This window comes from Periplaneta americana, chromosome 10, assembly GCF_040183065.1.
Source record: "Periplaneta americana isolate PAMFEO1 chromosome 10, P.americana_PAMFEO1_priV1, whole genome shotgun sequence".
Taxonomy (NCBI): domain Eukaryota; kingdom Metazoa; phylum Arthropoda; class Insecta; order Blattodea; family Blattidae; genus Periplaneta; species Periplaneta americana.
Window position 1 is genome coordinate 166,751,761 of NC_091126.1, and position 16,467 is coordinate 166,768,227.

General features: G+C 35.9%; 1 protein-coding gene across 6 annotated transcripts in view; it reads left to right on the forward strand.

Moving 5' to 3' along the window:
• The window catches only part of LOC138708138 (adenosylhomocysteinase-like 1), a 176,640-nt gene that overhangs the window by 104,911 nt on the left and 55,262 nt on the right, over positions 1-16,467 (forward strand). For 4 of the 6 annotated variants that reach the window (XM_069838359.1, XM_069838361.1, XM_069838362.1 and 1 more), the window contains 5 exons: positions 3,556-3,702; positions 10,173-10,273; positions 10,544-10,615; positions 12,928-12,958; positions 13,766-13,933. In XM_069838359.1, coding sequence (XP_069694460.1) covers positions 3,556-3,702; positions 10,173-10,273; positions 10,544-10,615; positions 12,928-12,958; positions 13,766-13,933 — 519 coding nt within the window. The remainder of the gene's footprint in view (positions 1-3,555; positions 3,703-10,172; positions 10,274-10,543; positions 10,616-12,927; positions 12,959-13,765; positions 13,934-16,467) is intronic. The other 2 variants (XM_069838360.1, XM_069838364.1) reach the window with 1 other exon arrangement.

Consider the following 16,467-nt stretch of genomic DNA (forward strand, 5'->3'; position numbering starts at 1 on the left):
AACTCGATCAACCGAGTTTTTCTTATAGCTGTGAACTTAAAAATTATCCAATCTTCATTGAATTTCAAGGCACATATTTTATTTGGTATTTATTTTCAAAAGAAGAAAAATGTGAGGAGGACGTTCCTCCCTTCCCTCCCCTGAGGAACCGCCACTGTGGTACCTATAGTGTCTGTCTTGTTATTGAGTTCGCATATTGTATCCTTTTTCATTTATGATCTGTTACAGTGTTTTAAACCGGACATATTTTTAATTTCGCTGTTGCTTCCTCGTTTTTTTTTCTCGCAATTTAAGAATGTCCTGCTATTCTATTAGACTTCACTTCTGCTGCTTTCATTCTTTATACATATCTTGCATTATATTTCAATATTTGCTGACATTGAAGCTGAGATAGATATGAAAGCAGCAGAGATTGGAATTGGATTTCTCCTTTCATTTTCAAAATTTCTTCATTTTCTTTTTAGCTCGTTTTTTCTCTTTATTTCTCTCGCTTCTCTTGCTGCTCTTCCTCATTCTCCTTTCTATCCTTCTCATTTTCTCTGTAATCTCAGTTCTCCTCTTTCTGTGTTGATGTGCTCGCGTGCCTTTCTGTCTGTCTGTATGTGGTTTATGTACGAGGGCTGGGGCATAAGTCATGGCAACTATTTTTTTGTGGGAATGTGGATGCGGTTCGAAATTTTGAAATATTCAAATGAAAGAGTAGGATATGTGTACTGCTAGGGTAGGATAGGGATCAAACATGCATAAACAACACAAGCATCATGCTACTTGAAAGGCAGGATATGTGTATGTGTATGTGCTACTGTGTACTAGTGGAATAGGATAGGGTAGGGTAGCAATCAAACATCCTTAAATGATACAGCATCATGCATGCTACTCGTGTTAATTACGGTGGCTGTAATAGCTATTATAGCACAAACACATCCTAAAAACCCATTGGGTCACATCCACTCTGCATGACAATCAACTCACCAGCTGCATTACACTTTATGCATAACATCGCTCTCTGTGCAATAAACATCACACTGCCATCCAAATACTCGTCGTATGGATCCACAGCATGGCTGTCAACTCACAACTGAATTCACATTGATGTCTGTGTGATAACAATTTCACACTGACATCAAGTGACCCAACCACAAACATACTGTGGATGTCATACTAGATATATGACATATCGTGATACCATTGCTTAACTTTGAAAAAAAATTACTTGTCATGACTTATGCCCCAACCTTCGTATGTATTTGTACTTGTATATACACACACACAGACACAAAACGCCCAGAAATTTATCTCTAGAAGAATAAAAAATGATGTATCAAGTATTACTATGCGAGTTGTTCATCTCTCGCAGATTTGTTCTCATTTTAATTAATACTCAGATGTGGAAAATGATACAGAATGAGTCGTAGTTTACTCCGGAATTTCGTAATATCACTGCTAGTGAATGGCAATGGAAAGAGAAAAGTTCAGAATTTTATAACACATCACAAATGCTAAGTATGCCCACTCCTCATAATACGGCAGATGTCTATTCTGTAATCTGATTCAGTCTATACACATTGCAGCATTGCCATGTCCATCTCTGTGATAGTTGTGGTAATTTGGGCTCGTATTTCCTGTAAGTCTCGAGCAAAGATAGCACACACACAGTGTCTTTAACAAATCCCCATAAGAAAAGTCGAAGACAATTAAGTCCGGTGATCGAGGAGGCCAGGCGAGAACTGACCGATTTTCGTTAGCTGCATGACCAGTTCACTTGGTTGACTTCATGGGGCTGTTGTGAAAATCGTCTCTTGCTCGATCAACTGTTTCCTCACTTGCATCTTGTCACCCGGGGCATTCAGACATGCAGAGACTTCCTGTGCTCTCGAAATTGTTGGTGCCACTGGTGTATTTTTTTCTGTAGGTGCATTCTCTTGAAACCTAGCACGAAAATGGTGCTGCACCGTGATACTGAAGATGGTCCTTCTGAGCTCCAGAATAGAGTAAACCTTCTCAGCTTCTTTTCACATTCTGACTGTACCATAACTTCATTTATTTTACATTCAAGGCTGCACAAACAAACTACTGTACCAGAGTATTGGAATATGATGCAACAATACTTGAAACTTTCTCTTTCAAACAACATGCATTGCATTGTTGTATCTGTTACCATTACTTTGTTAGGACTATGCTACGGTTAACAACAACAAAATGGGAAAAAAGACTGTTACAACCAACCAAGTTGAAAAAACAAACAAGTTTCCTGTCCAAAGTCACGGAAATGAAAAAGGATTGAATCTCCCTAAATCTAAAGAAAACATTTTAAGCAGAGAAAACCCTCTAACCTTCGAACCAATTAACATTCAACTAGATTTAGAAGAACCAGTTACAAAATCTGAAACTTCCAAACCTGTACTAAAAGCGCTAGCATTAGAAGCTGTGAACAATAGATACCCACCAGATGAGTCTACTATCGATAACAACTCAGGATCAGGAATTACGTGTGCGTTATTCTCATTTTATCAACCAGCAGGATATCATACAATAAATTTTTATGCGGAAATAATGGCTATTCATATCTTACTCCAACGCCTACTATACAGAATAGATAAATTTCAAAATGCTGTCATTCTCTCTGATTCTAAAGCAGCATTATATGCAATAAATTCATATAAAATGATGTCAATCCAAATTAAAGAATGTCACAAAATGATCCAACAACTTCAAAAACTACAGAAAAGAATTCAATTGCAATGGATACCTGCACATTGCGGAATTGCTGGAAATGAAACTGCTGACTTTCTTGCCAGAAAAGGATCCAATTTAATTCAGAATACAAATATAAGCATACCTTTTACATCCATCAAAAGACTAATTAAAAATAAATATAAAATCAAGCAAAACCAAGCACTATGTACCAAAGCCAAAGATAAAAAATGGAGCATTTTAATAAAAAAACCAGAAATTATTTCAGAAATCCCACGTAAATCTGCAGTAACAAAATTCAGACTGCTTACAGAACACGATTATTTGGCCAAACACTTGAATAAAATAGGAATTTACACAAATCCAAATTGCCCTCTATGCAACAAAGAAGAAGAAATGACTGAAGATCATCTACAAATCAGTGAAGTTCTACCTGATGGATCCACCACAGAGAAATATTGGAGAGCAAGAACGCTAATGGCTTCGTTGCCAAAGCCCAGCATTAGATAACAACAACAACAACTTTGTTAGGACTGACGAAAATCTTGGAGTAAATTTTGACTGACAGCGTAGAAGTGTGCAAGATTCACTTAATCATATGTATATAAATTTGTTTATTTTTATTATATTGTCTCAAACCTTTGCGTTTTAATGAACAACAATCTTACCATCCCAATGCCTCTGAGTGAAGACAGCAACATTTTCATTCTAATGTCACTGGTAAGTTCTTGAATTAGCCTATAACAGTAATGCTTATACTTACGGCTATGTTGATTTGATAGAACAGTTATCGGGGCAGAAAAGAAAAATATACAAACACACACATGAAACTAATAATATCGTATATGTGAACATTTTTAGCATCTTACACAGGCAGCAGTTCTGATGATGAAGACGTATCCCCAAGAGAACGTATTCAAAAGAACTCACAGGGATTCTCAGACTTCTGTGTCAGGAATATCAGCCAGCATGCATTTGGACGCAGAGAAATTGAGATTGCTGAGCAAGGTGAGTGTTGTATTGTAGTGAAAAATTGTAATAGAATATTAGCAGTATAACCTGGTTTCTCCACTTGTGGGCAGACACAGGTGGACCTAGCCAACATACAGCAACACAAATTTCCAATGTTTCTTGAAATTCAAGTTACATTAGTACTCTTGTACTGTTCCATGCAATTTGAAGTACTCTGTTCTGTTCAGTTTCCTGTAAAATCGTAATAGTTTATGGCCCGGTTGCAGAAACACCGATCAAAATATGATTGGCAATCAAGGAGGGTTTGATTGGCCATCAGTTCTATTTCTGTTGCAGAAAGAACAGTCAGTGTTTGATTGGAGATCAGTCTTCCATCAGATTTGATCAACAGATTTTTGCTGGTTAAGTCACTGATCATCGATCAAGTAGGCTATTTATGTTGTTCTGTTTATAATGCAGTTATTGTAATGTATATAGTAAATAGTTATAGCGTAACAATATTGTTTTCGACATAATGGATTCTTCTGATGAAATTTTAGAATGAAAAAAATATTATTAAGAAGAAGGCGTTTCCGTGCTAGACATGAATTGTTTTTATGTATAATGACAGAAAATTTGAGCAAGATTTAGATTAAGTAAGGATTCGTGTTTTTTGTTACTTTCAAAAATTGAAACAAATATATGCAGACAGACAAATTGAAACCTTCCACTTTCTCCTATGAACCAAGTTCTAATAATGCTGAGATTTTATGCTGTTGGAATTTTTCAGGCGATCTTGGGTTATCTTGTTAGGGTCCACAAATCAACTCTTTGCCGAGTAGTTAGGAATGTTACGTATGAAATTGCTTTGTTATGGCAGGGTCTCATAAATCCCCAAACTTCAAACAGGGAACGATTTGAAATCCAGAGAGAATCTTCAGCCATGTCAGGATTTCCAAGAGTAGCCTAATATTGGTTGTATACTATAGACTGCTCACACCCCCATCCAATCACCTGGTTGAAATGATGCCGAACTTTATCGAAATAGAAAAGGTTTCTTTTCTGTGAATATACAGGCAATATGTAGTCTACACCATCATTGAAATTCTGGAATGTTGTAGCCCGTTGACAGGGTTCTACACATGGCAACACAATATTTTTAATGAGTAGGTTACGAGCTCCATTTGTAAACAGAGATATGGGAAATGGAATTATTTTGGGTTATGGAGGCCATGCAAATCCCACAACAGAAGCCCCCTCACGTTTTTTTTTTATTTTTTTTTTTTTCACTATATTGTAGTCTATATACAAATAGAACCCGCCTGTTTCCTTTCTACAAAAAGCAACAAAACAGCAAAACATTCACTTGAACATTCACTTGTTTTCCTAGTCACCACCCACTTGATACATTCGTTTCTCGACTTTTAAAGAGCATCAAATTGGCTATGGTTGCTAAATAGCGCTGTTGTCAAATGTATTTCTTTCTCAAATCAGCAACTAGTAAATTGAGACAAGTTGATTGGAGATTCACGTTTGTGCAACGCAATGAACAATCAAATAAATCAGACATCAACTGTTTGGCGATCAGGGACTGATTTGATTTGCGTTTCTGCAACCAGGCCTAAGACTTTATGAAGGCTTGATCCTCTTTTGGACGATACTTTTGTTTGTGAACCCACACTACCATACCGGTACTTAACCCCATTCGAAAAATAAAAATCTCTGTGAAATCGAAAAAAAATATATTTATATTTTACTCTAAACCACTGGATACCACACAACTTCTAATGTACTAGTACCCTGTACCTACAAGATGAGAAATCGGAATATACAAACCTATTTTCCAATTCACTATGACTTCTTCAACTGGTTTTCTTGGTTCATATAGTTTTTTAACTCTTACGCACTTCTAATAGTAGTTTGGAATTCCATGATGTTAACATAATAACAGTCAGAGATAAAATCGACTGACTTACAAGGAAACTTGATTTCTGATCAACATCACTGGACAAAAAGAAATTTTATTCATTCCAGTGTAATAAAAAATGCATGGAAAATTTAACTACATACCATATGATAGACAAATGCTGAGTTTATTTTTGCAGAGATGCAATTAAGTTTGCACAATTTTAGACAATTTTTTTTAGTATTATCCAGAAGAAATGCAAAACAATTATGACAGCCACAGATGGATACAGAATCTGTTTCTAGACAGTTGTGTTCAGCTGGCTGAAATTACAATAAATATTAAGGAAAGACTCGTTGAAATAGGTACCTACTGATGGAATGTTGATACTAGATTTTTTTTCCACAGAGTATAGACCAGTTTTGGATCAAAAGAATGCAAGAATCTCGAGCTTTCAAAAGAAGCGCTCAAATTTTTATAGCATTTGCAAACCTCGTATTATTGTCAATTGAGTTTCTCATCTCAGATTGCCATGCGAAATCTCCTTGAATTTGAAAATGATAACACTGTCTGTGTATAGAATATAGAGTCCGCATTTGAGAAGCTACTTCCTAAAAAAAATCAATTTATCGCACTCATTATTTTTTTACTTTATAACTACTGAAATATTTTTTCATTTTTATGTTGACCATCGTATATCGTATGTTTATGTTTCTAAATACAGCATAAATGTATGTTAATAAGGCTTTTTTTTTTGTAAGGCTGGTATTCATAGTCGACACTTTCGATTAAAGTGTCCTTTGGAAGACGCAAAGTATCACTTTTCTGTTGCACAGTCGACACTTTGGTGCAAAGGGACACTTTGGATGAAAGTGTAGTTCCGACCACACTTTGAGCTGAAAGTGGCACTTTGTATAAAAATGGAGGACGTCTTGGAAATTGTCGAATTATTAGAACGTGCGGAAGAGATGGCACAATTAGTGGACAATGTACAAATTAGAGATAGGCCTAAAGACAATCCCGTGTAATTTTATAATGATTTAGAATTAAAAAAAAAACTGTTCCGATTTGATAAAGAAACTTATTGAGATTGCTTATATTTTTGATGACTGGTTGACAAAAACGAATAATAGACGTTTGCCAGTGCCTCCAATAATACAGTTATTGACTGCATTAAAATTCTATGCTACAGATATGTACCATACATTTATATATATATATATATATATATATATATATATATAATATTATAGTTCAGGTATTTCTGTAGTAACATTCGTATATTTATAACCTCAATTCGATGAAGTGATATGTAGGTAGATATGCCTGTGTAACCTATTTTTTATTACTGAAACGAATTTTTTAACTTAAATAATATTAAACTAACTTCAATCTAATGTAGGCATAATTATTTTAAATTAGCATTGAGAGACCTCACGTGCCTGCCTTCTAAGCAGATTCCATAATTATATTGGGTTTAAAATGATTTTGATTTTTGTTGACTACCTGTATTTTGAGATAAGATTTATCTTGGTGTTGATATAATCATTACTGTTTTGATACCGGTAATATATATTTTCACGCCGGTAAGCAATACAGCTACTGTCTCTAGTTCATGTGCAGTCATAACCTCACCATGAAAAGAGATCTCATACTATTAGGCCTATTTTGTTTTGCATTATAGAAACATTTGGCATTCAAAATATTCCTGAAGAACAGGCAATAATGGAAACGAGAGAGAGAAAATAGTAGTAGTAATAATAATAATAATAATAATAATAATAATAATAGCAGTAGTAATGTGTTTATCTCATTCCTTTTTTTACTTCTATTCACTATTCACGAAAAAGACAAAAATGAAAATAACGGAAATAACACGATATATCAATGAAGCAGATACGTATAAAACCTAACCTAATGATATAAATTTAATGATTACACGAAACTTAACCTACTCAGTCTAACTTAACCTAACTATATAAACTAATAGAAGATACGTAGGCTACAAAATCTAACCGAACTGTATAAATCAGTGGAACGGATACATACAAAATCTAACTTAGCAACATAAATCAATGAAAAAGATATGTACAGAACCTAATCTAACTATATAAATTAATGGATCAGTTATGTACTGTACAAAACCTAACCTAATTTCACCAGCAGTATCACTAACTATTTAATAAAATGCTATATATCTGAACTGACTGAAATAATCTAAACTATCGGCAACAAAAGCTAGAAACTGAAATAAAACAACGTTAAATATATATTTTCTTCCTCGCGCAATCAATAGGCTCCCAATTCAAATTACAAGCATTGTAATTTGTAGGTTATACGTCATTAATTTGTTATTGTTTGTTCACTTGTTTTGAAAGGCATTGTGGGACTTCTATTACCAACCAAATTGTAACTCTACACTTTGCTGGCGTAAAGTGACACTTTGTGAAGTGCACTTCTTCAATCGTCTATGAATACCACTAATATGAAAGAGCCACTTTCGTCAAAAGCGTCACTTTGCAAAGTGGTGATATAAAGTGTCGACTATGAATACCAGCCTAAATCATCTCGCTGCTCTCCCACCAGGAGGTCGCGACCAACACTTTGAAAAGCACTATTTTAATATTACTTACTTACTTACTGGCTTTTAAGGAACCCAGAGGTTCATTGCCGCCCTCACATAAGCCCGCCATTGGTCCCTATCCTGAGCAAGATTAATCCAGTCTCTATCATCATATCCCACCTCCCTCAAATCCATTTTAATATTGTCTTCCCATCTACGTCTCGGCCTCCCCAAAGGTCTTTTCCCCTCTGGCCTCCCAACTAACACTCTATATGCATTTCTGGATTCGCCCATACATGCTACATGCCCTGCCCATCTCAAACGTCTGGATTTAATGTTCCTAATTATGTCAGGTGAAGGATACAATGCGTGCAGCTCTGTGTTGTGTAACTTTCTCCATTCTCCTGTAACTTCATCCCTTTTAGCCCCAAATATTTTCCTAAGAACCTTATTCTCAAAAACCCTCAATCTCTGTTCCTCTCTCAAAGTGAGAGTCCAAGTTTCACAGCCATACAGAACAACCAGTAATATAACTGTTTTATAAATTCTTTCAGATTTTTTGACAACAGACTAGATGACAAAAGCTTCTCAACTGAATAATAACAGGCATTTCCCATATTTATTCTGCGTTTAATTTCCTCCCGAGTGTCATTTATATTTGTTACTGTTGCTCCGAGATACTTGAATTTTTCCACCTCTTCGAAGTATAAATCTCCAACTTCTATAGTTCCATTTCGTACAATATTCTGATCACGAGACTTAATCATATACTTAGTCTTTTCGGATTTACTTCCAACCCTATCTCTTTACTTGCTTCAAGTAGAATTTCCGCATTTTCCTTAATCGTTTGTGGATTTTCTCCTAACATATTCACGTCATCTGCATAGACAAGAAGCTGATATAACCCGTTCAATTCCAAACCCTCTGTGTTATCCTGAACTTTCCTAATGGCATATTCTAGACTATTTTAATATATAAAATAAGCGCCATATGATAGGGAAACTCATCAAGCATAAATTCGTACCATAAGATGGAGCACAGATTGAGCAGTATCAAATCGTGAGCAAACATTTGGTTTTGGACTACTCCAAATATGTTCAATTAAAGTGTGTTTCTGAGCCCCAGATCCAAACATTATGGCAGTTATCCTTCAGATGGACAGGACATGTAGCACATATGGGCGAATGCAGAAATGCAAATAGAGTATTAGTTGAGAGGCCAGAAGGAAAAAAGACCTTTGGGAAGGCTGAGACATAGATGGAAGAATAATATTAAAATGGATTTGATGGAGGTGGGATATGATTGTAGAGACTGGATTAATCTTGATCAGGATAGGGACTGGTGGCGGACTTATGTGAGGGTGACAATGAACCTCCGGGTTCCTTAAAAGCCATAAGTAAGTAACCTTCCCTGAAACATGGAAGGTTGCCTCATTAGAAAAGAAAATCTTGGAGAGAAAATCACTTAAACGGTTAAGCACTCATACAGGCTTGGCAGTTGGTTGTAGATGTTGCACTAATTGCAGTTCGTATGCAGTGTTGTCAGAATTTGTAGCTCTCTAGAAATTACAGGGCACCAATCAACTGAAACTTGAACATTTTCAGCCATATCTTTTTATACTCCATGGCTGCCACCATGTTCCTTTAACACATTTCCAGTTGCTATAAATGTGTCATACCATTTCTTTATGCTTTTAGCATTCATTGCATCCCAGCTAAACAATCATGTAAATCTTTTTTGCACGCTAATGGTGGATTTTAACTCAGCATATTGGATTATAACATGAGTTCGGCAGCAACACAATTCTTTCTCACACTGTTTGTCCTAAAAGAGTAGCTTGTGTCAAGGAACCCCTTTATTTGTTCGAAGTTTGCGTTAAAAGAACTTTTGTCATAAGAATGCATGTATTCCTGCTGGAACCATGGTGTCCAAATTATGCCGAAATTTGTGTTAAGCGAGTATGCATTAAGAAAGGTTTACTATATTTTAAGGTGTTATCCCAAACAGCACATATGTGCAGGTACCATGTATAATTTAATGTGTCTTTGTGCTTTTCAGAAATGCCGGGGATCATGGCTTTGAGAAGAAGGGCTGGAGATGATAAACCACTTAAAAATGCAAAAATAGTTGGATGCTCACACATAAATGCACAAACTGCTGTAAGTTAAGAAAGATAATGAATACTTTGTGTACTGATGACTTCATAACACCTAGCAATCTTTGTACCGAGATATCGAGATTACCACTCTCCCATCACAGAATTTTTTTTTTCTGGATACATTTTGTAAAATATAATTTTCATGAAAAGAAATTTGTATCAAACCTTTAATTTTTATAAAAGAATTAAGTATCGAATTTCATGGAGTTCTGTTAGCTTCCAGTTTGTTGTTGAATTGTTCTCTCACCCGACTCGATAACATATATTTCAGGTGCTCATTGAGACACTGGCAGAGCTGGGAGCTCAGGTTAGGTGGGCAGCATGCAATATCTACTCAACACAGGTGAGTGATAACATAAAATCAATTTTTAGAGCCATCTTCGCTGGTAGAGTGGTTGCCATAATCTGACATTCGCACATTCTGACCATTTCTCGCCCAGGTCAAAAATTCCTTGTTGTAGGCAGTACAATACACATCAGGGACTTCATTTCAGATGCATGTAAGATTTTTCAAAAGTATAAGGTAATTTTAATTTCTCATATCTTTGTTTTTTCTATACAGACTTAAAAATTATAACACTGCCTTATTATAGACGATATGTAACTTTCAAAACATTCATTGTATGTTCATTCTCAGTCCTGAGGACAACCGACAGTTCAGGATACGCATTTTGCATAGAGGAGCCAAATAAATATACTTCTGAATCCTTTTATGTATTAGTTTCATAATTACTAATTGTGTTGAATTTTCTTGCAGACGAATAAATCAAGGTAATATATATTTTGATGTACCGAAGTACATATGATATTTCCACGCAGATATTCTGCGTCATCACATGATGAAAGAGAGATGGAACGGAGAAAAATTCTCTCCGGCGCCGGGATTTGAACCCAGGTTTTCAGCTCTACGTGCTGACGCTTTATCCACTAAGCCACGCCGGATACAATCCCGACGCCGTTTAGAATCGTCTCAGATTAAGCTCCATCTCTTGGGTTCCCTCTAGTGGCCGCCCTCTGCACTACGTCATAGATGTCTATGAACGCAGGACCGAAGTCCATACATGTGTTGAGGTGCACTCAGATGAGTGACTGTTTGGCCGGGATCCGACGGTATGGGCGCCGTCTTTAAATCACAAAGTGATTTATTACGCATATCATATATATTTTGATGTACCGAAGTACATATGATATTTCCACGCAGATATTCTGCGTCATCACATGATGAAAGAGAGATGGAACGGAGAAAGATTCTCTCCGGCGCCGGGATTTGAACCCGGGTTTTCAGCTCTACGTGCTGACGCTTTATCCACTAAGCCACGCCGGATACAATCCCGACGCCGTTTAGAATCGTCTCAGATTAAGCTCCATCTCTTGGGTTCCCTCTAGTGGCCGCCCTCTGCACTACGTCATAGATGTCTATGAACGCAGGACCGAAGTCCATACATGTGTTGAGGTGCACTCAGATGAGTGACTGTTTGGCCGGGATCCGACGGTATGGGCGCCGTCTTTAAATCACAAAGTGATTTATTACGCATATCATATATATTTTGATGTACCGAAGTACATATGATATTTCCACGCAGATATTCTGCGTCATCACATGATGAAAGAGAGATGGAACGGAGAAAAATTCTCTCCGGCGCCGGGATTTGAACCCGGGTTTTCAGCTCTACGTGCTGACGCTTTATCCACTAAGCCACGCCGGATACAATCCCGACGCCGTTTAGAATCGTCTCAGATTAAGCACGTAGAGCTGAAAACCCGGGTTCAAATCCCGGCGCCGGAGAGAATTTTTCTCCGTTCCATCTCTCTTTCATCAAATCAAGGTAAGTTATGCCTAATGTTAGAATAACAGAGGTGTAAACATTAACAATTTAAGTTAGTGAACATTGCAAAGGTTACAGTAATTATCATTTTGTTGGCTGGCATTGTTAAAAATGGAGTAATTGAATCTCGGTTTGATTTGCATAATATGAATTCACTCCACTCGCATTCCATAGTTCTTTCCATCTGTGAAGTTGTTTATTAAGGTTATATGGTTAATCTAAAGATTAAGTTAAACCAAAGTTAAATCTAACCATGAGTTTAAGGTAATTCAATGTGCCGTATTACAGAGTCTCAGATAAGTTAAACTGTAGTAGAATATGATTGTATTACTGCTAGGGAAGAAAAAAAGACAATCACTGCTGTTTTATTATGTTCTTGCTGTTAAAATGGCCGATGCTCGTGAACAAACTTAATAAGAAACATCTTTCTTCTTCAATAACAGAGAAAATATCATAAAAATCTGTAGAGGACCAATACCTCCTACTTCATTATGCTTGTCAGACTTAACCTCAAATAGCTTCTTAATGCTGGCTACCAACGTTGAACTCCCAAACACGTTACAACAGACTAAACCATGCATGACCATCTGGGTAGTTCGATGCATTTTTAGGTGAAAAATATTTTACTTCATACAATATACAAATTACTTCACTTGCCTTCCCCCACCCCATCTTAACTTTCCTATTATCGTTACCAGAAATTCGAACCAGCAAAATCTTAGTTTGTTTGAGGCCTTTCTCCATCATAAGACATAGGTAACCAACAAATTTGGGAAGTTAAAACATTATAGAAGCACGAAAGCTAATAACTTTTTTCTCTGTTGTATAGAATGAAGTTGGAGCAGCACTTGCAGAAGCAGGTATGTGTAAATCTTTGTATTTTACTGTTTGTTTAATTATATATTTAAGTTGCAATACTATTCTATTACATTTGTTATCATTTGTTTCAATTGTTAGAAAACTAGTACGCACTATGAAGTGTCAAAAATGAAAATCCATTGTAATAAGCATCTTGGAAATGATTATAGCTTTATCAATTGCATTACTGTCTTCTTATAAGTGATTCCTTATCATTATGTATGGAAGTTATATATTGTACTTTATGCTCGACCATGCCGAAATGTAGTAATTATACACCTGGTAGCAGTCCTTTAATGCATGTCATTAAAGTACAGGTGTTCAGCCAATGACAAGTCAGCTTTGTACCGTTATAAAACGCAAGTATCGATTATTCTCGTATATGCAATAGAAAGAGAATTGGCGAAAAGTCACGGAGGCTGGAAATCCAATACTGTCGCAGAAGGTTATGTTCTGTTACTATAATAATTAGCCTTAATTGTAAATAATATTCAAATAAATTCAATTTGTCATCTCGTTTTTCAATGTCTAATTTAATTTCAATGTTACATCAAAGTTAATATTTAGTTTACTTTGTAGGTTCTTATAGGATATCAAAGTCAATGTGGACATCTGTTCCTCGGAAAAAATCAATACTTTCGCGTCTGCGCACATCTCGTTTCATAAACATCCATACTCGCTTCTTAATTACTATCATTATAGGCTCGTTGCATAATGTACTATTAATGCATTCAGAAAAGAAATCTTAGTGTATAATGGAATATGTAGTGGAAGCATATCATCTTCATATTTACATTATTTTTTCACAGGCTTCTCTATATTTGCATGGAGGGGAGAAACTGAGGAAGATTTTTGGTGGTGCATTGACAAGTGTGTTAATGCAGAGAATTGGCAGCCAAACATGATCCTTGATGATGGTGGTGATGCAACACATCTGATGCTGAAAAAATATCCAGCCATGTTTAAGATGATTAAAGGTAGATTAAATTCATTTTAATGGCCAGACCAGATACCAGGCTTTTAAACACATTTTCTATTACTTATCCAAAAAGAAAAACAAGTATTTTATTTTCTAATACATGCAAAATATTCTCTTCTCATTAATATGGCAGTAGCTTGTGCTGTGATATTACAATAGAATGCTACTAATTGTAATTAGAACTATGACCTGTTCAGTTTAGAAAACTTTTGAATTATCTGAAATAATTACTGGAACATAGCAACACAACATACACAAACAAAAATTACAAGCAAACATTTTCTCGGGGGCAAATATTTTTTTTTCTTCCATCATGTTAATTATGTCAAAACAATATACATATTGGGCCGTAAGAATAAAGTTGAGCATATCCTTTTACTTTACTATTTTGAAGGATGTGCTTCAGATTTTAATAATAAAATGCAGAGCAAAACCTTCTGCTCTTGATGACGCAATAGGAAAAGAGCACTTGCTTCACAGGAAGAAGCATTTGCTTAGAGCGCAACCTTTTGCTTCAGAATTAGAAAAAAATGTATGAATAAAGTGAAGCAACGAGCACAGAATGCATAGAGTAGACATGAACAGCTTGGAGGTGAAGCCGCTTTTGTAGACCGTCGCCATTATGATGCTACCAAAACATTGGGCTCCCGGTTAGCACATGGGCAGTTGATTGTGATGTTGCATCGTTGTTTTAATTAATAAATGAAGTAATTTCAATATTCCTACATGTACTGCGTATGGCTGCACAAACAGGTTTTCAAAAAAATTCCTGGAATAACTTTTCACAGGTAAATGTGCATGTGTGAAATGTACTTATTATCGGTAAGATAATGAATGATTTAGCCTCGGTTAGTCGGTTAGATTCGTATTGTTCACGTATTTGTTTGATTAAGAGAAAGGATTAGTGTATTGATATTACTGTAATTAATTTGTATAATCACTAAATCAGACACGCTTTGTAAACTTAGCATTTACAAGCGAAGCTAACCTAACAACGCAAGTTGGAAGTTTGTGTCGCGTGCTGTAGAAAATGGGTGTACCGAGGTTTCTCTTCAACCGAATGCACGTATTTGTTTGATAAAAAAGAAATAGTGTATTAATATTATTGTAATTAATTTTTATAATCACGAAATCAGACATGCTTTGCAGACTTAGCATTTACGAGCGAAGCTAACCTAACAACCCATGTTGGAAGTTTGTGTCGAGTGCTATAGAAAACGGGTGTACCGAAGTTCCTCTTAAACCGAATGCACGTATTCGTTTGATGAAGAAAAAGAAATAGTGTATTAATATTATTGTAATTAATTTCTATAATCACGAAATCAGACATGCTTTGCAAACTTTGCATTTACGAGCGAAGCTAACCTAACAACCCATGTTGGAAGTTTGTGTCGAGTGCTATAGAAAACGGGTGTACCGAGGTTTCTCTTAAACCGAATGCACGTATTCGTTTGATGAAGAAAAAGAAATATTGTATTAATATTATTGTAATTAATTTTTATAATCACGAAATCAGACTTATGCTTTGCAGACTTAGTAGCTTCATTAACTCGGTCGTGAACTGACTTGACCCACTTGGTAATAAAACTTCACTTTTGTTCGCCTTATAATCTAATTATATACTATAAACGAAGAGACTATCAAATATTACATGGTTAAGAGCATTCCATTTTTTCTCTAAACAAAATCGGGACATCTATACGAAATACTGGCAAAAGGAAGAGAATGATAATTTGCGTTAAGAAGCAAGTTTCATTATTAAATCGAAGCAAATGGATCAACCTATAAAAGTAATTATTATAGGGTACTTACTTACTTACTTACTTACAAATGGCTTTTAAGGAACCCGAAGGTTCATTGCCGCCCTCACATAAGCCCGCCAGCGGTCCCTGTCCTGTGCAAGATTAATCCAGTCTCTATCATCACACCCCACCTCCCTCAGATCCATTTTAATATTATCCTCCCATCTACGTCTCGGCCTCCCTAAAGGTCTTTTTCCCTCCGGTCTCCCAACTAACACTCTATATGCATTTCTGGATTCGCCCATACGTGCTACATGCCCCGCCCATCTCAAACGTCTGGATTTAATGTTCCTAATTATGTCAGGTGAAGAATACAATGCGTGCAGTTCTGTGTTGTGTAACTTTCTCCATTCTCCTGTAACTTCATCCCGCTTAGCCCCAAATATTTTCCTTAGCACCTTATTCTCAAACACCCTGAACCTATGTTCCTCTCTCAGAGTGAGAGTCCAAGTTTCACAACCATAAAGAACAACCGGTAATATAACTGTTTTATAAATTCTAACTTTCAGGTTTTTCGACAGCAGACTGGATGATAAGAGCTTCTGAACCGAATAATAACACGCATTTCCCATATTTATTCTGCGTTTAACTTCCTCCCGAGTGTCATTTATATTTGTTACTGTTGCTCCAAGATATTTGAATTTTTCCACCTCTTCGAAGGATAAATCTCCAATTTTTATATTTCCATTTCGTACAATATAAATTTATTATTATAGGGTAGCATTTTTAT